At 44.8% G+C, this 25639-nt stretch overlaps 1 protein-coding gene across 3 annotated transcripts in view; it reads left to right on the top strand.

Moving 5' to 3' along the window:
• PPP1R42 (protein phosphatase 1 regulatory subunit 42) overlaps positions 1-24894 on the top strand; it is a 46141-nt gene extending 21247 nt beyond the window's left edge. Inside the window, exons 4-9 of one of the 3 annotated variants that reach the window (XM_083187209.1) lie at positions 1438-1576; positions 2850-2963; positions 14173-14290; positions 15792-15920; positions 17588-17759; positions 24687-24894. In XM_083187209.1, coding sequence (XP_083043335.1) covers positions 1438-1576; positions 2850-2963; positions 14173-14290; positions 15792-15920; positions 17588-17759; positions 24687-24759 — 745 coding nt within the window. In that variant the 3' untranslated portion in view covers positions 24760-24894. Of the gene's footprint in view, positions 1-1437; positions 1577-2846; positions 2964-14172; positions 14291-15791; positions 15921-17587; positions 17760-24686 lie in introns of all 3 variants that reach the window. The other 2 variants (XM_083187208.1, XM_083187210.1) reach the window with 2 other exon arrangements.
• Positions 24895-25639: the final 745 nt, after the last annotated feature.

The following is a 25639-nucleotide window of genomic DNA, read 5'->3' as shown; positions in this document are numbered from 1 at the left end:
TGTCACAGAGGATTATTATTAATAATAAGTTTAATGAAAGTATTGGGAAATAAAAGTATATGCTGAAGATGTTGTGTGCTCCTGATTTACCTGTGGTGCAGCCAGCTGCAGTGTTACAGTCTCCTCCTCCTATTAGATTTGGCAGCGTCTTTCATTTTCTAAAAGGGAATATATAATATGTCCAACAAGGTATTTTTATGTCCGTGGTCAAACTCTGTGTTTATTATGTGGTATTGTAGCCATATGTTAAATGGTACTACCACACCTATCTTTTTGGCAATGACTGAGACACACTTTTGGAGCCAACAGACCCTCAATGACCCAACTTAACTGACCCCACCCCACTGAGGAGGAAGCCCCACGCTGATTAGGCTGGGAAAGTAATTGAGGCTTTCTTCTATAGTGTTACAGTTTGAGTATCCCTTATCCGATTTTTTTTCAGATTTTGGAATACATTTTTATTTTCATATTTAGCTGGTCCCCTGGTGGTGCCTTGATGGTCCCCCAGTGTCCACGGCGGCCTCTGGGATCCTCTTCAGCGGCATCTGTGATCCCAGGGGTGCATTGCGCAAGTGCACGGGCACACCGGTGACATCACCGGCGCACCCGCGCAATGCACCCCTGGGACCGGAGATGCTGCTGAAGAGGATACCGGAGGCCGCCGTGGACTTTGGGGGATGAGGTAAGTATGAAAAAAAGGGCGGGGGGGGGGGGGACGACAAACAAACCCCCAAAAATATTCTGAAAAACCACGATTTTAGGAATATAATATAGTTTCGCAATATAAAATGATAGACAGAAACTGATTGCTTGCTAGGGGCAGCATCAACTGGGTTGAGAAGACTTCGGTGTCAGCGTTGTGACGCTAATCACTATGAGCCTAATACAGAGCTGTACGCTTATGCATTTGTGATTTTCTAGGCTACAGAACTGTAAATGTTAGCAAGTGAAGCTGCTGCCCAGAAATGAAAAAAGACGCCCAACTGAGCAATCACAAACTCATTCACAATTGCGTACACATTAGTAGCCTTTATGCAATAAAGAGAAACATTGACTGCTCGAGTAGGTCTATTGCTACTCAGACTGGCTGCGGCAGTAGCGATGCAGGCATACATGATAGCAGTTGGCGTCAGATGCATGCCCCAAAAACGGCTGCATTCCATTACCTCCCGCAAATGGTCACATATTGTCAAGTCACTCTGCAAATATATATTTGACTCATGCGCAGTGCGATTGCAGCACATGTGCAATCTGATGATAATCGTACAATTGCAAAAACTTCAGCACAGCGTACAACTCTGAGTAATGTCAACTGTGCTGCCCTAAAATTTGTCATTTTTACTGAATCTCAGTAAAGTTTAAGGATTAAGCTGAAGGATTAAGGTTCATTAAATGCTCCCAAATTATACTGTTCTCAAAAGGTAATTTCCTCCTCAGATATTTAGGTGGCAATTATATCACTGTCGTTGAAGGTTTAGAAGGTCTGGAGGAATTGAGAGAACTGCACCTTGAGAACCAGCGGATTCCAGCAGGAGAGAAACTACTGATGGACCCAAGGACGCTTAATTCTCTCACCGTAAGTAACTAAATAAAATGCATCTTATGTAGACATATCTCCCAACTGACACATATTTTGGGGACTGTCCCGCTGTCATACCCACAGGCATCAGTTTCCCACGGTGGTGGGGTGTGTGTGTGTGTGTGTGTGGGGGGGGGGGGGCAGTTGGGTGAGCCCCTGTCCCTCGTGGCTCTGCTGCAGTGAATAGATGCTGTGTGCATGTTTATTATTATTTATTAACAGTTTCTTATATAGCGCACACATATTCCGCAGCACTTTACCTGCTGCCAGGATAAACCTAGCATTCAGTATGGATTGCATGACATCCACTAAAATGGACACGTGATTATACATCAACTGTAAATATAATAAATTGAGTGTTTGATCAAAACATCTGCTATATTGTGTCTCAAAACTTTCTCTCTTGTTTTGGGTTCACAGATTTTACAGAAAGCCCAAGTGCTCAGTGCTGGTGAACTTTTGTCAGCCATCTTATTTTAACTTTATTGTTTATGTAGTAACTAAAAGCTGCCACTAGATGGCATATCTTCTAAGTTTGGTACACATTGCGGACAACATGCGCTAATAATTTACAGCGATAATTAGACATATTGCAGATCCCATGTGTTATCATGTGATTGCGGGTTCTTTTTTTCGGTCAAAAAAAACCCAAACATCGACCTCTAAGTGACCAATTTTATTGATTTAATTTGTGATATCACTACATTTTTATTGTCCTAACAAGGGTCGTATCTAATTGGATACCCCAATGACTTACAAACAGCTGTCCAATTTAGAGACCTCTATACATGAAAGAGTTAAATCTTTTGTTGTTTCTTGAAGGCTTCTATCCCAAAAATTCATATTAATACAGAATAAATACTTGAGATCATAGTTACATGGGTTATAGCGGTGGTTCGCAAACAATGGAGCTTTTTCACACCTGATCACTATGGTGCCCAGTCTGAGTGAAGTCCTGGCCCGTGCAAGCTTGCGAACTGCTTAGCAAGGCTTGAAAAAATTAGCTGGATCATAGATTAGCTGCACATCCATACTCAAGCCAATCACAATCTAATGTTTTAATCAGTGTGTGCGGTCTGTGCATAGCCCAGAACTTACTCAGCGTCTGTGATAGAAACAGTCAGATTGTGGCTGGAGCTGACGCCACAGGACTTCCCAGGAACGCTTGTGTTTTCTCTGACGCTCTAAGAAAACTGCTGGTTATCACCCACAAATGCAGGCTTCTTGTCAATCAAGCCAATTTTCTAAGTAATCATTCTTTTTACAGAAGTCTCTCACCGTCTTGAATATCACCAATAATAATATTGATGAATTAAAAGAACTCGCAGTTTTGGAAAACTTAACCCAGCTTGTTGCTGTGGACAATGACCTTAGAGACATTAAGGTAAGTTTCAGAAATGTAAAATAGCAAGTACATCAAATAATTGTGTGTGTATAGATATATATAGATATATATAGATATATATATATATATCTATAGATTCTGTGGAAGACCGCACTCGCACGGGGTGTGTAATAGTAGCAGCGGGCGGGGTGCCTAAAGGGAGTTCATTTCAAGTATGAACACCTTAGTACAATCCAAGGGTTTCTCCGGGGAGAAAATAGGCACTCTCCTAAGTAAAGTCATAAACTTGATGTAATCCAAGTATTTTGATTTATTAGTCATCCAATAAGTTGGTACAATATATTGTGCTCAATGATACTCCGACGTTTCGGTCCAATATAGGCGGACCTTTATCAAGGAGCCTGTATTGTGTAAAAGACATGCAAACAGCAATGTGAGAGCATGCAATCAAAACAATTACAGTGATGCACAAAGAAAAACATAGGTACAGAAAAAAGGAACTTACATGAGTCAGCAAAGTACACATAATCATCGATGGGGCAACATGAAGTATGTTGGAAAACCTCCTACTGCAGGAGGACACCATGAATGAACTTGCCCGGGCCCGACCTTTACACCTGTGTGTTTGAAATCATGTGATGCCTGGATCCCCGCCCACCGGTGAGGCGTGTCCGGCCAGAAACAGGAAGTAGCATCACCGGAAGTGCAGGTCTCTGATGTACCACATCCTGCCACGTCTGAGTCCCCGGAGGCGGGTCTCAACATATGCTTTTTTAGTGTAGCTAATTGCAAGGGGCGTGATCGCCCGGAAGTGGGATGTGCGGCAGTGTCTGTGGTACTGGTGCATCACTGCTGAGAAAATGGGGATATCTGGTTTAAATGCAAAACTGTAAACCTAACAATTTTGGTATAAATCACTATATACAGGAAGGTCGGGGTTCCGGGAGGGATCACCCTAGTACATCTACATAGTTCTGGATGGAGAACAAGTCTCAACACATTAATAATGTTTACATTTATACACATTGCATAAGTTTTATAAGGTGCCGATGTACATTTGTCAGGGGATCGCTTCTTAGAACAAATGAAATAAACATATCCATACCGCTGGACGTGGGGAATGGTTGAAAAAATGGAACAGCAACAAACATTAAAAAACATTATTAGGAAAAATTGTATACTGGAAATACCAGTTGGGGGGCCTAATCATGCCTGTTAGGCGCTAAAGATGGGATGTTTAATTTTTATATTGTTATGTGTGATATTTCAGATGTGGATTCTAAGTCTAATGTTGGGTATTAAGTAGCAGATCTAGGGATTTTTAATTTTTTGATTTTTAGCTAAAAAACAATATCAATCGAACAGGTCAACACAGTATTTAAGGATTCGTATACGGAACTAGTAATGGGGGAGTGATGCTCACACCTTACTGTCATAGAAAAAATGTTATTTAAATTTTTTTTTTAGAGAAATAAGTGTCTGAAAAGTGCTAGTTAATAGGCCAAACGGTGCCAGTTGGGCGCCATTAGTCAATTCTTTAAAGATAATAATGTTTTTAAGAAAAGAGTGGTTGAAGATACACTATTGCAATATGGATTCGGCTACTTGAATACAATAAGCATGATGACGTATAGACATGATATGAAAAACATGATATGAAAAACCATGATGAGAAAAGACATGATGAGAAAAAAACATCATGAGAAAGAACATGATGAGTAAAAACATGATGAGAAAAAACATGATGAGAAAAAACATGATGAGAAAAAGCATGATAAGAAGAAGCATGATAAGAAAAAACAAGATGCACAACATATTCTGGGAAAACAGCACGGGAAAGCGGAAAAAAGACAAGCCCATGAAAAAAATGAATGAAATAAATGAAAAAAATTACTGAAAAAAATTACATATGAAAAAGACTTATTTCAAAAAAATGTTCAGTGGGTTGTTTTCATTTAGTCCATGTGGGGCCAAAGTTCCTAATCTGAAGATCTACTGGCTTTCTTTCTTTTTTAAGAGCAAGCCTCTATCACCCCCTCGGGTTGGTGGGGGGATCCAATCGATGAGCCGGCATCGGAGGCTAGATACTTGATCTCCTTCTTTTAGAAGGAATAGGTAGATCAGTTTTGTTTGTATCGATGGCTGCCCGTATGGAATTCCGGTGGTTGGCCATGCGTTCTCGGAACTTTCGTGTAGTCATGCCTACGTAAGCCAGACCACAAGGGCAGTTTAGTAAATAAATCACGTGGTCCAATAAGCAGTGCAATCTGTATTTAATTTTTATCTGATTGCCTGATTGGGGATGTGGGAATGATGATCCAGTGTTCATACTATTGCAGGTAGTGCATCCTGTGCACTTGTAGCAGCCTGGGCGTTGGGAATGTAGCCAGGTGGTTCCCTTTGGGGTATCTGGGGTGAGTGTGGGTCTCATCAGCAGCTGTTTCAGATTTGGCCCCTTCTTGTAGGCCATCATGGGAGGTGCTTGCATCTGGAGTTTTAGTGCGCTGTCTGTACTGACGATTTTCCAGTGTTTCTTCACACTCCTTTGTATTGTGGTGGAGGCATGGTTATATGTGGACACATAGATCATGCGTTTAGTGTCCTTGGTTTTGTTGGGATTTACTTCACCTGACTTCTCCATGTTGTTGCGGGCCTTCGTAAGGCATTTTTTGAGGGTCTTAGGGTCATACCCCCTCTCCTTGAATTGGTCTGTCATTTCAGCTAATTGTTGTTCTGTGCGATGGGAGTTGGTGTTATTCCTAATAACACGCATGTACTGTGAGATCCGCAAGTGGTTTTTTAGAGCTGGTGGATGTTGGCTGCTTGAGATAAGTAAAGTGTTCCGGTCTGTCGCTTTACGATGCACGCAGGTTTGTAGTACTCCTTCTTTTATGGAGATATTGATATCTAGGAAGGTAATGGCCTCTGGGTCGATTTGGTGTGTGAATTTTATTGGACTGTCCAAGTTGTTTAGATCTGTTACAATTTCCTCGAATTTGGTGGTGGATTCTGTCCAGATTAAGAAGACGTCGTCAATATACCTCTTGTAAAAACGGATGGCATCTGAGTATTTTGATAAGATAAATCTGTTTTCAAATTCATACATGTAGATCCCGGCGTAGGCGGGTGCCAGATTGGAACCCATTGCGGTTCCCGATGTTTGGATATAGTACTTTTTGTTGTATAAGAAATGGTTGCATGTATGTATCAATCTGGAAATTTCTATCAGAAAATCTGTAGGGGGCTGTAAGGTCTGCCTCTCATCCAGTTTTTGGTTGAGTACATGCAGTCCGTCCAGGTGGGGTATCACAGTATAGAGTGATGAAACGTCCATGGTTGCTAGGCATGGGGTGCCACTGATGTTAATCCCTTGTAGTTTATCAATGAAGTCTCCTGTATCGCGAATATATGTGCTACTGTTTGTTACCAGTGGTTGAAGATGGTGGTCGATAAATATAGCTAGGGGCTGTAGAATAGAGGATCTTGCAGATATTATGGGCCTCCCAGGTGGGTTGGTTTCTGATTTGTGTATCTTGGGCAAAGTATATAGTATAGGGCATACTGGGTGTTGTACTTGCAGAAACTCAACTTCCTCTTTTGTGAGCCACTTATTTGTTAGGCCCTTTTGTAGTAGGGCGTCAACCTGTTTTTTGAAGGTCGGGATGGGGTTGTGTCCAACTGATTTGTAGGTTTGCGTGTCTGATAATTGTCGCATGATCTCGGTGTGGTATTGTTCCCAGTCCTGTATTACCACCGCGCCACCCTTATCCGCAGGGCGGATTACTATGTCTGCATTTTTTTTGCAGGATGTTAAGGGCTACTTTTTCATCAGGGCTGAGCTTCCTGTAACGAGGTGACCTGGTTGTTTTCAGGATGTCTTGTTTGACCATGCGATTAAAGGTTTTTATACTTGGGTTTAGGGAAAACGGGTCGTATGTTGAGATGGGTTTAAAACCGTGGGTTTGTTCAGTGCTGGCGGAGTGTTTGAATTGCTCATGCAATCTTAATTTTCTGTTAAATTTATACAAGTCGACCGTGGCGTCGAATGTGTCGTGGTCACTCGTGGGGACGAACGATAAGCCTTTAGTCAAGAGTGATGTCATGGGGTCCGTCAGTGGAAAAGTGGAGAGGTTAAAGACTAGATAAGAGCTTGCTTCCGGACACGTTTGCCTAGTACCTCCACGTCGGGGGTGAGGCCTCTGCCCCTTCCTCTTGGTGGTTTGTTCCTTCTGTTTTGGGATCCACCGGGGCCTTGTTCTAAAAAATCGGTCCTTGTGCCGGATTGGTCTGTGTCAGAAGCAGAGGTTGAAGACCTTGTGGTGAATTGGTAAGGGTTCCTTTGTTGACGTCTGTTGAAGGGGGGTCTTTGTTGTCGTCTAGTGCTTTGTTCACCGGTTAGCCACCGGTATACCGTATGGTTTTGGTAGTCTGCTTTAACGGTTGCAAGTTTATTCCTCTTGAAGGAGATTAGTTCTGCTTTGTAGGTTTCCACCTGGGTACGTATCTTCTCTATTAAGTTGCAGGATTTGTCGCTCTTGATCGTGGCGAGATAAGCAATCCCAAAGTCATCAATCTCACTCTTTACTTTTTTTAGCTCGGTCCCCACCTCCTCAACCACGAGTAGCATCAAGTCTAGCGAGCATTTGTTTAGGACACCACACCATCTGCTGCAAAATGATGGGCTATTTCGTCCTATGGTGGGGATATTTGCAATACGAAAACTACGGGGGATCTGTTTTTTCCTGTGATAGTCTGAAAGGAAATGTCCATGGAGTGTTAAATCTGTCTCACGTTTTTTCAACTTCAGTAGGCGTTGATAGAGGTCGATGGGGGAATCTGTTGGTAGTGTATCAAAGTGGGCCTGATTGAACAGGACTTTCTCCGCGTCGTCGTCGGTCAAGGATATTATTCCTTGTTCAGCCTGGGATAGAAGGACCTCGTCCAGGAATCCAATGCCTCCACTGGCCATTTGGGGAGCGGTATGGAATATGTTTATGAAGTTTGGACTAGCAGGTCCACCTCTGGGTTCAGTCCTGTGTTTGGTGGAAGACCAAAGGTTTGTGGGTGACCGGTCAAGAGTGGAGAGGTTTGTGATGACCTCTGGCTCATAAGTAGGTTCTGTGGAAGACCGCACTCGCACGGGGTGTGTAATAGTAGCAGCGGGCGGGGTGCCTTAAGGGAGTTCATTTCAAGTATGAACACCTTAGTACAATCCAAGGGTTTCTCCGGGGAGAAAATAGGCACTCTCCTAAGTAAAGTCATAAACTTGTTGTAATCCAAGTATTTTGATTTATTAGTCATCCAATAAGTTGGTACAATATATTGTGCTCAATGATACTCCGACGTTTCGGTCCAATATAGGCGGACCTTTATCAAGGAGCCTGTATTGTGTAAAAGACATGCAAACAGCAATGTGAGAGCATGCAATCAAAACAATTACAGTGATGCACAAAGAAAAACATAGGTACAGAAAAAAGGAACTTACATGAGTCAGCAAAGTACACATAATCATCGATGGGGCAACATGAAGTATGTTGGAAAACCTCCTACTGCAGGAGGACACCATGAATGAACCTGCCCGGGCCCGACCTTTATACCTGTGTGTTTGAAATCATGTGATGAAATTATGTGATGCCTGGATCCCCGCCCACCGGTGAGGCGTGTCCGGCCAGAAACAGGAAGTAGCATATCTATATATATATCTATATGCTGGGGCAGAACTGCAGCAATTGCAGGGGAAGCAACATCTATTGGAGCTGGAAGTTAGAGGTGCCGACTCGAACACTGCACCGGCCCTTTATCTGCTGTTCTAGAGTAAAAGGTCCAAACAGGACTTCATTGCACACGTGTTGGCTATGTACAGTACATGCTAAGGAAAATAAAGCGGGGACAAATTTTGCTCTTTGCCCTGGTGGTTTACTATTATAAATGTGCTGGCTTTTGAGAGTAAATTGTAGAGTGCTATGTGCAATGGATGCCGAGCTTGGGTATTTCCATTTGTACATGCAGTAGTGTTGCTCACTGTTTTTTTTCACATCTGCATGCCAGGAGGGAGTGTTGTGACCCGATTTACATTGTTGGCAGTCAGTTCGCAGCGGGGGGGGGGGGGGGGTGGTGGCGGCACGTCCCCCTGAAAAAGCTGGCCATTCCATGCAAATTCAGGCGGAACGAAGCGTTCCGCGGCGGGCGGCTGACATCACCGGCATCAGCCGCCTGCCCTGTCTTCGTTCCTGGTGCCTGCAAATATAAATCAGTCTCCACTGACTTATATTTGCGAGCTCAGGAGAAATAATTTGATTTACAGTGTCGCCAGGCCGGTGGCAGCACTTGGACATGGGAACGCCCAGAATTTCATGGGCAAGCCTGCATTTGTGGGTAGAAACCTGCCATTTTCTGGGTGTGTCTAAAAAAATTGCAGACGTGCCAAGGCGTTTTTGATGAGGGTCTTTGATGTCAGCGCTGGCCTCGTTGAGCCTGTCTCAGTCTCAGATTAGTGGAAACGTCAGAGCTGCTCACATTTGCACAGCATGGCAAAAACTGTTCCATGATTCTGGAATTGCATGTGGATCTGCGAGTGGTTAGCGATCTGCGATACATTTGCTGATTTGCACGTTTACTCTCTCTGTCGCCGCATCAGCTTTCTACTCCCAGACAACTGCAACTACTCAGATTAGCGATCCATGCTAAATTCTGCCCTATGTTCTATAAAAGTATTATTATCTTATGCACAGAGCAGACGCAGCAAATACCTGCACAAACCTGTTATCGGGTTTTTACCGCATTTCTGTATGCTCTAAGGAGGGAATCACCAGCCTATGGGCTTCTTACCGCAGCACTGTTTGAGGGATCCGTCACTGATCCCTCCCAGCATGCCCTGCGGCCGGCACGTCACTTTGTGCATGTGCACAGACCCGGAAGTCCAGTGCCGGCACCGCATCGCAAGGGTCAGCTCTTATTGCTATATGTTAGAACATATGCCGTTATTAATAATGCGATGGCCGGTGAAGGGGGGGGGGGGGGGTGAAAAGGGCTGCGGATGTTACAACATATGCCCATGGTGAGATGTGCACTCGATACGCATGTGCATATGCAGGGTTCCCAGTACGGTAGGGCGGAAGGGGGCAGCGGGCGGCCTGATAAGCATATTTGAACGCCTAGCATTTTATGGGCGTTCCCATGAGAATTCTGAGCATTCTCATGCTAATAAGGCCGTGATATGGGTTCCGGGGGTGGGCAGCTGACATCCGGTGACCCACTTCCTTCTGAACGTGCATGCATATGTAAGGGAGCCTCAGAGCAAATGCATGCACGTTCCACATCATTTGAATGATATGGGTGTTCCCCTGCACGCTGCGAATGGATGTTTATGTAAAACATCCATTTGCAGCCAGTGCGAAGGAACACTCCTTGCCAATGGGTGGCCGGCGTACTACCATTCGCAAGGCGGGGTTAGGTTGATTCACATCCGAGTGAATCAACCAGAAGAACCCCCCTATATGCGATGCGATCTAGTGCAAAAAGTACTTTTTGACTTTCGATATGCAGTTGAAGTTCAAAACGCATCCAACCCTCGCACCGTGTGTAGGCATCTTTACTCAGAGACACCGGGCTGCGACTTTAACCGCACTGTAATTAGTTTTAAACATGTATAAAGTCGATAATGAAGCACAACGGAACTGGGCATAAAAAACAGCTGCGGCCGCTGCAATGTAGCAATTCTTGTACAGATTCAGACCCAATCGTACACAGACGTACACGTGTCGCATATCAAATGAATCGGCGCAAACTCGTGAAGCAGATTTGTCACATTGCATTGCATCTAGGACAAACATTGGCCCAAAATGATGCTTGGTGAGCCGGCGTGACGAGATGGGCTGTTTGGCGTGACTGAGACAATAGTGTAGGAGGACACATCTGTGCATTAAAAAGTTGACGGTAAACGTACGGACTTGAAGAAGTAATTAGAATTTCTTGCTTGTGATTTTGCTGTTGAAATTTGGTCTGAGCAGATTTATCATCGTTATGACTTTAATGTATTCAACCTCCGGTCAGTATTGATTATTGGAAGAACATAAACAAAAAGATGGATTCATTTTCCTTATGCCTTCGTCGGGTCGGGATGCACAATATAGATTTCCCTTTCCCACAGAGATTATGACAAGCGGTCAGATGAGTGACAAATTGCCGTCTGAAGTCCTAGTTAAGGATCTGAGTAAAACATTTCCAATAAAAATGATGCTCCCTTGTTCAGATGCAAGTTCATAAAATGGGCAGCGTTCGCATCGGAGAAGGCTATTGCCAGTGTTACTTCCCTTGTGTACGACTCGTGATTTCTCCATAACTTCTAAGCGATGCTGTGACATGATCATTTATCAAGTGGAGCTTGTACATAAAAGAGCTGGTCCCTCTAGTAATAGCTATTGAAAGGCTGGAAAGTGAGAGCACAGTTATTAAGAGACAGGAAGGCAATAAACAAGTAGAGCGTATCCAAAGAAGTAATCATATTTCACCACAGGATTAGAGTGTTCTAAGATAAACATACACTGGGACCAGCGTGTTCTGGGTCATTTATCAAGTGAGTAGCAGTTAGCAAGAAATGCTCGGGAGTAGCAATGTATTTATCACAGGCTGGTGCTACAAGTTCTGCCTCTCGCTCTGTAATGTATCACTTTCTACTTTCCCTGATGAACATTATTAATCTAAAAACCACAAAAATAAACACTAGCGCCTTAAGATTTTTCAGTATATGCTGTGAAAATTCGATTGAGGTCAGGGAACAATGGGAAAGACCTAAGAACATAGTTTTGGGTATTGCTCATGTGGACGTGGTTAGTTCTTACAGTTAGGTTAGTGCAGGATGCAGATTCTCAGGAAAGCATCTTTATGTCCTTCCATCAGTACGCACCGGACGATATTCAGAATGATTTTGCTGATTATTATCGTCCAGTGTTTTCGCACAGTGTGGCTGACGATGGTTGCTCCCGCACGTCATCAGCGACATCCTCCATCATCTGGACATGCTAATGTAGATAATGGAGGATATCGATAGCAGGCGCCGTGCTGCAGAATGTAATGCTGGGTACACACCAGGACGACAAGGGTCCGATCCCATCAATCTAGATCCAATTCCGACCGATTGGATGTAGATTGTGTGGTGATTGGGCCCTTTTCTGTCCTGGTGTGGACCGATATCAATCCGATGCGCAGCCCCGCGGGTCAGTCGGTCGTTATTCAGATCCTACCTGCAGCAAGTAGGATCTGGAAACAACTATACTCCCAGGTGCGGGTCGCCATCAGATCGGACCCGCTCACGGTGCACATCGTGAGCGGGTCATGCCCCCCCCCGCGTCATCGTGAGCGGGTTGGAAGAAACACTGACGACCCGCTCACGATGTGCATCGTGAGCGGGTCATCCTGGTGTGTACCCCACATAAAACTGGGTAATAACAGGCAGACATAGAGGTATGAGGGTCCTGGTCGCAAGCTTATGATCTATGGAGAAATAGGCATTGATACACAAGGATAGGTACCAACTAATGCATATGTATGGTCAGAGTAATAGGATGTATGATATAGAGGCCCATTTATCATCTGTCGCATTTACAATGCAATCTTGGCGGAGTGTTACCACCCATTGTAAAATGCGATCCCAGCACTGGGATGTATCATTCCACAAGCGCAGGGACAGGTCTCCGAAAGGAGCCCGTCCCTGCGATGCGCTTAGCCGGAAGCCGGGGGTCCGCACATGCGTAGTTAGCACTGACCCCCGGCCGACTGCGTTACTGTGCATGGTAGGGCATATCACAGAGCGGATGCAGCCCAAGTATAGTACTGTACTCGTACGTAGGGGCGAGCAATGTTTGTGTATGAGAGGCACAGTTTTGGTGGAGAGCGAAGAGGTCGGGGACCTTTTGCTCTTTTCAGTTTGACCAAAGGTAAAACAATGCTTCAAGCGCACCCAAGAGACATATGTAATACAGACTTGGTGTCACTCTCATGATTAAAATCAGCCATTAATGATGTTAAACTGAGAAAAACAGAATCTATTTATTGTAAGGGGCAACTAGACCGCATGGGGCCCTAGCAAGATACCAGGTTGCCCCCTTCCCTCACACGCAATATGATTTATTTTTATGTGGTAGGTAAGGAATGGGCAGAACTGCCTTAAATTACAGAAAACAGTAAACCACATTGGCCTCATTAGAAAAAAAACAACATAATGGCCCCCATAGAAAAAAATAAAATTTGGCCCACGACAAGTGCACATTGGCCCCCACAGCAATAAACAAAACACATGGTCCCTGACTGGAAAAAAACACCACACTGGCCCCCAAAAGGAATAAAAAAATGTATATTATACCAGCTGCTGTGATGAATTCCATATAATACCAGTAAAAGCACAGTATGGGGAATGTCCTATAATCCTGGTGGCCCAGTGGTGCTTGCAGTGGCATCTGCTACTTCTAGGGTTGGCGTCGTGCCCTCAGGGGGATGCACTGCAAACAGTGGGGTGTAGGGCGGGTCCATGTGATATCATGACATCACGTGGTGGTCATGCAGTACTCCAATGGGAATGTTTTATTGAGGCACAATAACGGAGCTCAGTGCCAGTATTAGAGAGATACTGTAAATACTGATCTGAGCCCCATTACTGAGCCTCTGTAGAACACTTAATTAGATGCCAGCCTTTGTGATGAATCATGGATGGGCTGGATTTTGTTGAGCCCAGTCAAGTGCCCCTTAGTTCCCACTGGGTTCTAGGCAGGCGCCTAGGTTGCCTTGTAGGGAAATCTGGTCCTGGTGGTATGTGGTTGTACTTTAAATAGATAGATTTTTGAATGCAGGGTACTTATATGTTAGTTGGGCGCCCACTACAGTTAGTACGCTCATACCCCCACTGTCCATGTCGGACAAGGAGTTGATTTTATATGGTGTGGAGAGCGCAGCGAGCCCGAAGCGTGGCGAGCCCCGCGAGGGGACGCGGAAAACTAAGCAAATAGCTTAGTGGGCGCCCAACTAACATATAAGTACCGAATGCAGTTCCAGGGTCACTCCTACGTTGCCATGGTATCTGATGAGAGCAGAACGTAGGTGTATGCTCTATGTAGTCCATTGGATGGATCATCTGGCAAAGCAGTACAACACTTAGACATATTGCAGTGTGCATCTATTGTGCATCATAAATTATGTCAAGTACAGTATTTTGTATTCAGGCAACTTTGCTTAAATTTTTATATTTTTTATGTAGGATCTGGAGTTTGCTCTGAGCAAATGGCCTCGACTGTGGAGGATGGATCTCAGTGGAAACCCAATTTGCCACAAGCCTAAATACAGAGACAGAGTAATAGTTATCTCAAAGACTTTGGGTAAATAACACCTTGCATTTTGTGTCAAATTAATCAGCATTAAGAAAAAGCTTTTATAGCCTCTCCGTATAATAACTGCAGAAATCATGACTTTAATGCAAACGTGCTTCGGCCATTTTGGGCACCAGGTCCAGGCATTATTTATCTGACCTATGAATAATGAGGCAGCCATTTTAGGTGTACTATACATAATTACACTGGGCAGAATAGGCAGTGCCCAGAATTAATGACAACTAATGGAAGAGATACCTCAAAACCCTCATACAGTAACTGTGGATTGTTCATTCTATGCAGTAGCGTACCAGGAGAGGCAGCCTCGTCGGCTGCACTACTTTGGTTACAATGGCCTTTATTCAGGTTGGGCAGATGTAACATGGGCAGAGAGAGTTAGATTTGGGTGAGTTATTTTGTTTCTGTGCAGGGTAAATACTGGCTGCATTATTTTTACACTGCAATTTAGATTTCAGTTTCAACACACCCCACCTAAATTTTACTCTTTCTATACATGTTACATCTGCCCCACCTGCAGTGCACATGGTTTTGCCCATTTTCCAAACAAATTTGTACTGCAATCAGATCTGAATAAGGGCCAATGTGCGATACATGGAAACAAGACATACAGAGATGAAATGAAAAGTGACTAGCAGGATACCCACGGCATAAATAACTCTATGGGTTGTTCATCCTATAGTGTAAAATGACAGAGGCATAAAAAGTACAGTAGGTTAAATCGGTGCAGATACCGGGTAGGTGGGATTGGGAAGAAGGGGGGAATTGGGGATGGGGGTAATGGTACAGTGGGGAGTCCATGATAAAGCATTAAGGCAAGACATACAAAACTATCAGTATACAGCACATGATATAATGGATCCGTAACAGAGACGCCATACTTCAAAACATGTGAAGACTCCAATAAGAGCACAGTATATTGGAATGACATCCTTAGAATGCAGCCATCACGATGGCAGGCCCAAGGCCTCATTGCAGGTCTTCAAATTCATACTACACGCTGGATCTGGGGACGTGATATGTGTAGCCAGAAAGGAAGACTTCAGATATATACTGTACATGGACATGGTGTAACCTGTGAAGAAAGGAGAGCTGGGATTTAATTTACAATTAAGACTCCTTGTCCTTGGAATGACAGTCTTAGAATGGGGGCCTTCTTATCATTAAAGTGGCCACGTATCCCTGTAGAAAGTTAATTTAATACATCTAATCCATCAAAAAGACCCATATCTGTAATAAAATATAGGCAGGCCTTATGTGAGAGGCGTCCCAAGCTACAGTAACACATATGATAACAGGAAGGAGCTGAGGTGATGGCTTGGGGGCTATCTAGGTCTTATACTCTGTACACCAAGGTATGTGACTGCTCCTCTTCCATGCAGTGGTCATACGTACTGGTCACATGGCATGGCACTAGTGAATGTCTCCTGCCGTTAGTGAATAAAGGTCTGTTGTTATGCTGCCAATAGGATGTTTTTCCTTTTTACACTAGAAATCCTAGATGGTAAAGAAATCAATGAAATGGCCAGGCAATTCCTAGTCAACTGGAAAGCCTCAAAGGATGCCAGGAAGAAAAGCAGAGAAGACAATGTTGCTGGGAGATTAGTCTACCAACAGTTATGTAAGCTGGATATTTCATCATCTCAAACTTTTATGATATTTGGAAAACTAAAGTTGCTTCAGTACCATGTTATCCATAGATACCCATAGATTACATGGTTTATATTCCGTCTAGTTTATTGGACCCATCTCTTCCCTTCTCTCTACTCTTATGGCGCCCATACACTTGTGCATTGTGATGTCCCATCGCATCTAAAGTATTTTTTTCCAGCACCCAATGTCGCATGCCACCTGTCACATGCCATCGGGTGCTGGAAGAGGGCTGGCGGCTGTTGGAGCAGGCGGAAGGAGGGCTAGTAGTCAGCGACGGCAACATTTTAAAAAACATTTCAAAACGCCGAACAGCCCTCTTTTATTTCTCGATTGCATTCTTGAAAATGATAGACAGAGTCTGATACAAGATCAGGTCTGGTCATTGCTTACATCTAAAGCTGGATACACATTAGGCAATATATTGTTAATGATATGGAGGATATCAATATCGTTAACGATATATAGTGCAAATCTTTCATTGTGTACGCTCCATGTCGTTAACGATGGGCGGTTTCGCACATTGCTGGGGACCCCCCACCCCTCCTTTTATCTGTACGTGCAGTTCAATCTTGACTATCTAGTCAACAACTGCATGTACGGAAGGTGAGGGGGGAGGGGGTGACATCACTGACCGATATAGTCACCAGACGCTGCCCGCATGGCTGCCTGCCCCCTCTTTTTCATCCATTCACAGCCTTGCGTGCTGGGACAAAATCATTAGATGGTTGGTGACCATCATATGATTATTTAAGCACTCTCAGATCTGAGACAATTCTGCGGTGTCTCAGATCTGCGGGCGCCCTGTGCGGGAAGTGGGTGGGCCGTGGGTGGGCCGCTGACATCCGCTGCACCCGCGTCATCGGGGAATTACCATGATAACACCCAGCGTTTTCACAGGATCAGCCCATGAAACGCTGGGCGTTCCCATGCAGTGGCGTAATGAAAACTTTTGCTCCCCCCCCCCCCCAGCCGAGACAATTTCGCCGCCCCCCCCCGGACAATTTTGACGCTGCCCCCCGTTAAAAGACCCCCCTGGGGAGCTGGCAGGGGGGTCCGTGCGGCGCGGAGGTACCTGTATTGAGGGAGAGCCTGAAGGTCCCTGCGGCGCTGAGTATGATGTTGACGGGGTCCCTGCAGTGAAGTGGAAATAACGCGCTATCTCCGGCGGAGATAGCGCGTTATTTCCACTTCACTGCAGGGACCCCGGCGGCGGCAACATCATACTCAGCGGGACCTTCAGGCTCTCCCTGAATACAGGTACCTCCGCGCCGCACTGACCCCCCTGCCAGCTCCCCGCTGCACCCACAAGCAGTGGGGAGCTGGCGGAGAAAAAATAGCACCCGCAGACCCCCGGCGCCTCCCCGCCACCGCGGGGGCTGCGGCCTTATAGTTACGCCACTGTTCCCATGGATGAAGCCCCCCCCCAGGTTGTGTGAGAGCGCCCAGCGAATAATCTATTCACACAGTGGCTGTACATGCACATAAATAACTATGCGCATGCGGTCACCACAAATCATTACACCTATTACACCACAATCACTCCCAGTGTCCCTTCTCCTATCCTGGTAATATCATTAAAAATGGACAACCCTCATAAATGTTACAAAATGTTTATCTTTTTTTTATGTACAAAAGATGACTTAGAACAGCCTCGCGCTCTCCTGCCTGCACTGTATCAGACTACAAGTTACCTAGACAAGGACAAAGCAAAGTATATATATATGGCGCAGATGCATAGTGACCATACACAAGGCCAGCCGCAAAGATCACTGCCAAAGAAGACCATTAGTGTCAGCGAAGACACACGGTAAGCCAGGAAAGGTCTAAAAATATCGCTTTTATCTTATTATCGATGAGTAAATTAAATGTATCTTTATTATGGTCCTCCCATATAATCTGAGATTTGTTAGAAACGCACACTTTTTATGCCATGTGCAGAGGGGCACCTGCCTTCACCATGCACGTGGCACTAAAATTCTTCCTTTCCTGCTGCACATTGGGATGAATGTGATGTTCTCGTGACATTCTCCCAAAATCAGTTCTGTCCTGCTGAAATCATTATGTTTTAGTCTCTAGGGTTTCACATAAACTCGGCCAAACAAAGATAGGGAGTTATGGGTTTGCAATTTTTTTTATGTGGAAACCTATTATTTAATTAAAAATATAAAGTAGATGATATTTTCTGTTCTATGATATAATGTTACACATACATGATCACCGGGAGTTTCCTCCTGTAGACACTGTGAAGAGCACTGATAAACAGTTTTCATGGGGAGGGAAGTGCCAGGGACAATGTGGTCATCCAGATATAATTTTTAAATGGAATTTTGTGTATTGTGCTCTAAACTAGAGAATCCCCTTATTCGTTTCATACCCTATGCCCCAAACATTCCCATATAAATACAGAATACACAGAAATAAACTCTGTATATGCGTAAAAATCTAATACTATGGTAAAACTAGTGTACTCCTAGGAGGTGTAGCTGTACACGAGGTGTAGACCAGCATTCCCCCTGTACACGAGGTGTAGATCAGCATTCCCCCTATACACAAGTTGTAGATCAGCATTCCCCCTGTACATGAGGTGTAGATCAGCATTCCCCTGTACGCGAGGTATAGATCAGCATTCCCCCTGTGAGCGAGTTGTAGATGAGCATTCCCCCTGTACATGAGGTGTAGATCAGCATTCCCCCTGTACATGTAGTGTAGATAATCATTTTCCCTATAGATGAGGTGTAGATCAGCGTTCCCCCCCCCCCCTGTACACGAGTTGTAGATCAGCATTTTCCCTATACTGGAGGTGTAGATCATCGTTCCCCCTGTACATGAGGTGTAGATCAGTGTTACCCCTGTACACGAGGTGTAGATCATCGTTCCCCCAGTACACTAGGGCCCTTATTCTGATCGGTGCGGCCGGATCCGAATATGCGGCCAGGACCGTGCGTGCGAAACCCCGCCTTCCATACGGATCGCCAACTCCGTCCGTACGCGGTAAGAAGCTGGCCGAACGGACCGCACGTGTATTTTTCACGGAATACGCCTCCTCCATCTCAGGGAACCTCCCCCATCATTCGATGGTCGCAGACCATCGAATGCAGGACCGAGAGGTCCACCAGCTCCCGCAACCTCAGACCACACGGACATTTTTCCGTGCAAAAGCAGGGATCTGGGCGGGCAGCTGACATCCGGCGATGTCATATGTCCGCCCCCTACACGTGCGTCACGGCCGCATTACCATACGTACGCCCAGCGTTTGCATGGGAACGCCCATGAAACGCGGGGCGTATGCATATGGTAATGAGCCCAAATAGCCCTTCACGCCCCTCTCCACCCCCTGTTCGGAGTGTTCACATTTCATGCGGGATTTGGCCGTACGCCCCGCTCGCACATGCACAGAGACGCCTCTGCACATGCGCAGACACAAAACATCGGCGGCACGAACGCACGCGGATATTACCGCACCGACCAGAATAAGGGCCTAGGTGTAGATCAGCGTTCCCCCTGTACACAAGTTGTAGATCAGCATTTTCCCTTTACACGAGGTGTAGATCAGCGTTCCCCCAGTACACTAGGTGTAGATCAGCGTTCCCCCTGTACACAAGTTGTAGATCAGCATTTTCCCTTTACACGAGGTGTAGATCAGCGTTCCCCCAGTACACGAGGTGTAGATCAGCGTCCCCCCTGTACATGAGGTGTAGATCAGCGTTCCCCCTCCCCCTGTACGCGAGGTATAGCTCAGCATTGTTTGTGACCCTGTACATGAGGTGTAGATCAGCATTCCCCCTGTACATGAGGTGTAGATCAGCATTTTCCCTATAGATGAGGTGTAGATCAGCATTCCCCCTGTACGCGAGGTGTAGATCAGCGTTCCCCCTGTACTCGAGGTATAGCTCAGCATTGTATGCGCCCCTGTACATGAGGTGTAGATCAGCATTCCCCCTGTACATGAGGTGTAGATCAGCATTTTCCCTATAGATGAGGTGTAGATCAGCATTCCCCCAGTAAACGAGGTGTAGATCAGCATTTTCCCTATACGCGAGGTGTAGATCAGCGTTCCCCCTGTACGCGAGGTGTAGATCAGCGTTCCCCCTGTACGCAAGGTGTAGATCAGCATTCCCCCTGTACGCGAGGTGTAGATCAGCGTTCCCCCTGTACGCGAGGTGTAGATCAGCGTTCCCCCAGTACACAAGGTGTAGATTAGCGTTCCCCCAGTACACTAGGTGTAGATCAGCATTCCCCCTGTACATGAGGTGTAGATCAGCATTTTCCCTATAGATGAGGTGTAGATCAGCATTCCCCTTGTACGCGAGGTGTAGATCAGCGTTCCCCCTGTACTCTAGGTATAGCTCAGCATTGTATGCGCCCCTGTACATGAGGTGTAGATCAGCATTCCCCCTGTACATGAGGTGTAGATCAGCATTTTCCCTATAGATGAGGTGTAGATCAGCATTCCCCCAGTAAACGAGGTGTAGATCAGCATTTTCCCTATACGCGAGGTGTAGATCAGCGTTCCCCCTGTACGCGAGGTGTAGATCAGCGTTCCCCCTGTACGCAAGGTGTAGATCAGCATTCCCCCTGTACGCGAGGTGTAGATCAGCGTTCCCCCTGTACGCGAGGTGTAGATCAGCGTTCCCCCAGTACACAAGGTGTAGATTAGCGTTCCCCCAGTACACTAGGTGTAGATCAGCGTTCCCCCTGTACATGAGGTGTAGATCAGCATTCCCCCTGTACGCAAGGTGTAGATCAGCATTCCCCCTGTACGCGAGGTGTAGATCAGCGTTCTCCCTGTACGCGAGGTATAGCTCAGCATTGTATGCGACCCTGTACATGACCTTTCTTAAGCAATTTTTCAACTGTGCCTGAAAATATAGAGCTCTTCTACCAAGTCATGGTCCACCGCTTAGTCTCACTCCCTTCATGGGATTTCTTCCAAAACTTTACATCAAGAGGAATATATGTAAATATTATACTTTCTCTTGTGGGATTCAGGAAAAGGCCGAAGCGAATTTCAGCATAATTAGTTTTCTTTTTGCTGTTGTGAATATTTTATCGTATGACAAGAAGTTGGAGACGCTCCTGGTTCCATGTGGCAAGTCTCACTGACTGAAGCATATTCAGTCCCTGCTACTATGCTCTCATTATGGCACTGGTAGTACGTAGCTCAATGGTTGTATTGCTCCACCACCATGTATTTGTTTAGCTTGTGGTGATAAGTGAGAACAGTGCTGTGCAAACATCAGGGAATGTGAGGAACAGTCACCACCAGTTGTATGTTACAGCAGAAAACACCTGATCGGAGTTACATTCTACATTTGTGTCTCTGCAAAGACCAATCCTGCAGATGGAATAAATGAAGCATATACATCTGTGTATTTCACAAAGCTATAATAATAGATACGATGACAGATAACTGTACACACAGAAGTGTAGTAAGACTTATTGTGACAGCAGTAGGGTTCTAAACCATTTATTATAAACCTCCAAGAGCCATTTCTTGTTGATGCTGCTTCTATTAAATCTGGACTCCTTTAGAAACCGCATAATAATGTGTTGGTAAAACGTTTTTCATGGGTTAGCTTTCTTGCTGCCGGCTCCAACATGTTAACCTCTTCCCGGTCTTTGGAACCGTGCAATGCAACCATCTGGCTTGTGTATGGGTATGTGATGCATTGTGTACATTTTGGAAAATTATCTTTATTTCAGCTGATTTAGAGTTGGCAGCAAATAAATGCGATTTAAAAAATGTACCAATTGTGTTGGATTGACTTTACAAATTTTTATATTTCTTAAAATGCATGAAAATTTAATACACACTTGTATGGGATATATCACATGAAAAAAACAATGGTACTTCTTTACTTTCACGGCGCCAGCATGGCGCCGCGCGTACTTCCGGTTTACGCTCGCCACTAACTAAGTAAAATAAACTAAGTTAACGCCATGCCAACATGGATAGTTCATACCTCCACTATCCATGTTGGCATGGAGTTGATTTTAATTAGCGTAGCGAGCCACTGAGCCCGCAGCGTGGGCGAGCGAAGCGAGCCCCGCAAGGGGTCTCTGACGCGCGGCGCCATACTGGCGCCGTGAAAGTACAGAAGTACCAAAACAATAAAAACATTGTTTAAGAAAAAATTGTGGATCTCATCTAAAAACGTAGTGGGGGGTCTCTTTAAGTGGGTATTTGTATGTCCTCACTGGCCATTCCTAGTAATGCCTGGAGAATCAATGGACCACTTCTATATTGGTTTAGAGTGGTTATATTTACCGTTCACCTGTAGGATTGGGATCATGGATCCAAATGATGATAGGGTTGTTCCTTTAATTGGTCCAAATGTCCCTTTTATATCCAATTGCGGTGTGGCTTGCACCTTTGGTGCCGTTCGGTGGGCAATAGGGTTCTGGTCCTTTCAGGCTGGTTCGGGCAGCTGGTTTGAGGCTTGTAGTCCTCCTCCACTGTGGCTTGGAAACCACCTACTAACGCATTTCGCTCATAAAGCTTTCTCAAAGGCAATGTGGGTGACCCACAGTGGAGGAGGACTACAAGCCCCAGTGGAACTCCAAACCTCAAACCAGCTGCCCGAATCAGCCTGGACGGACCATTAATGATATATAGGCTACAGTTACTACAGTCTTGTAACGTCCTGCACTCTACAGTGTTGCCGGCCAATATATCAAAATATCAGTGCGTGTATTCAGCAGCAATCACTGTGTGCTTTCACCCCCAGTAACAGTTTGTCATAATGACAGGTAGCTGTGACCCGACTTGATGTGTAACCAAACCCCGGCAGAACACATGCAGCTTGTTTGAATACATAAATATGAACTATGTTTACATTAGTCACAGTCCGGCCGTTTAATACCTTTGTCTCTTGATATTAATTGAAAAGGTTGTGCTTAAATATGGTTCTGTAAGTAGTTCCAGGAGGAACAATAATGCAGTGTTTGGCTAAATCTGGCCCTAGAACATATAAATATCCCTAATAAAAGTAAATGTTATTTCAGAACATTTAATAGAATAAATTAACCTTACCTTTCCCCTCCCTGTTCCGAAGTGATGGCTTTAGTGCTTGCACTATATTTATTAAGTAGATGGTTAGTTTGAGTTTTCGGAATATTCTGTAGAGTGGTCTTTATTGGGTTTTTTAAAGCGACAATCATTTACACTGCAAAACCAGTTTAATTTTGCAGTGTAAATGATTGCCGCTTTAAAAAAAAATGGAGATTTCTTACCAAATCTTTCACTTTCTGAATCTCTCATCCTATTTAATCTCACCCTATAGTTCTACGAACAACTGTAAGAGCAAAAATGTAAGATATGCATTCGGACATTATTTACAGAGCAGTTCTGTGATAAGGAAAGCTGGCATGCAGAATGCTCGACACGGATATTATAATACGAGAACGTAAGACGTTTGCTAGAAACGTAAAAAAGAAAATAAACTTATAGTAAGCACTTACCTGTAAGCGATCTAGTGCAATTTGTACCTATTGTAAGACAATAACTCATAGATCTCAATGGCGGGATGTAATGCCGCTGAGTTCCGCGTCCGTGTGGAATGCTGGCCGAACTGGGACGTTTTATTAAAGGGGCAATCACGTACAAGTCATGGTTTTGCCTTGTCAGTGAATGCCCTTTAAAAAAAAAAATCTGAGTTCAGCCCGCATCCTGCACTGCCGCCTAACTCGGGCGGCATTACATACTGCCCCATGCGTTTAGGGGGTTATTCAGAGTTTGGAACTTTGTATTTTTGGCCAAGCCTGGCACATTGCACACCAGGAAGAGCCAATCTGATTCTGCCAAAGGAAACCTCAGACAACCTTAGCAAGTGAGAGTGTGAGCTCTTCGTCCAACATGAAATAGTACGTGTATACTAGGTGCCAGGGTAATAGGTTCCAATCTGGTAAAATGCCTAATTTTCAGAAATGTAGCTTCACGATTTAAGCCAGTTTGGTTTTGATTTTAAAATATTGCCAACACAGTAAGGAATTGTATTGGACCCAGTAGATTGCAGTGTGCGATACTGGATTAAGTAAAAGGAACATAGAGAGCCCACATTGCAAATTACATATGTGTGAACGGCGGTTGCGATGCCGGTGGTCAGAAAACTAATAGTGGCACCCTGATGCTGAGGAACCGGACCGTTGCCCCATAAGTATTCTAACCTTCTGCCCTCGCCTTCCCTATCTGCAGCCTAATCCTTACCCCCCTAGTGCCTAAACCTAAACCTCCCCCCTTAGTCCCTTACCCCCCCTCTTCCCCTGCAGCCTAAGCACCCCCCTAGTGCCTATACCTAACCTATGCTGACCGCATCCCCTCCTAGCATTGGGTGTATTTAACCAGGTTAAAATCCCAGTGCCACTTGCTTGGTATGCTTTGCCAATCTGTTTTCCATGCACCGATAATTCTAATGCCCATTAAATCTGCATTTTATGGGCTACATAAAATGTTAACTAATATTATATATTAAGGACAAGTAATACATTTAAGGTTTCTGTGGCAGAGAAGAACTATGACTTGCTACGTGCCAAGACCTGTCTCCAGATTTCTATTCAATAAAAATCCATACCTTACAGAATCCCAAAGATCTTGACATGTATTGTTAGAAAGATTAATTTGAGGCTATCTGTGTAATACTAATTTGTCATTAGCATTTGACGTTTGTCTGTTTATTGTTTCAGTCTGAGCAGTGTAATTACATTTGTAATGTTTTGGTTTGTTTTGTCATTACAGGCAATTAGCTGTAAAGGATCCAGCGAGCTCACTGCCTGGACAAGACCTGAGCCACACCTACACAGCCAAGTAGTTCTGTCATCAGCCAGTGTGCAGTACACTTACCATACGCTTCTATGTGATAGTGCAGCCAGTGTGCAGTACACTTACTATACACTACTACATCATAGTACAGCCAGTGTGCAGCACACTTACCATACACTGCTATGTTATAGTACAGCCAGTGTGCAGTACACTTACCATACACTTACTATACACTACTACATCATAGTACAGCCAGTGTGCAGCACACTTACCATACACTACTACATCATAGCACAGCCAGTGTGCAGTACACTTACCATACACTACTACATCATAGCACAGCCAGTGTGCAGTACACTTACCATACGCTTCTATGTGATAGTGCAGCCAGTGTGCAGTACACTTACTATACACTACTACATCATAGTACAGCCAGTGTGCAGCACACTTACCATACACTACTACATCATAGCACAGCCAGTGTGCAGTACACTTACCATACACTACTACATCATAGCACAACCAGTGGGCAGTACACTTACCATACACTTCTATGTGATAGTGCAGCCAGTGTGCAGTACACTTACCATACACTACTATGTTATAGCACAGCCAGTGTGCAGTACACTTATCATACGCTGCTATGTGATAGTACAGCCAGTGTGCGGTACACTTATTATAGACTACTACATCATAGTACAGCCAGTGTGCACTACACTTACCATACACTACTACATGATAGTACAGCCAGTGTGCAGTACACTTACCATACACTGCTACATCATAGGACAGCCAGTGTGCAGTACACTTACTATACACTACTACATCATAGTACAGCCAGTGTGCAGTACACTTACCATACACTGCTACGTGATAGTACAGCCAGTGTGCAGTACACTTACCACACACTACTACATCATAGTACAGCC

Source organism: Crinia signifera, chromosome 5 (genome assembly GCF_055691185.1).
Source record: "Crinia signifera chromosome 5, ASM5569118v1, whole genome shotgun sequence".
Taxonomy (NCBI): domain Eukaryota; kingdom Metazoa; phylum Chordata; class Amphibia; order Anura; family Myobatrachidae; genus Crinia; species Crinia signifera.
This window is presented reverse-complemented; position numbering and strand designations above follow the sequence as displayed.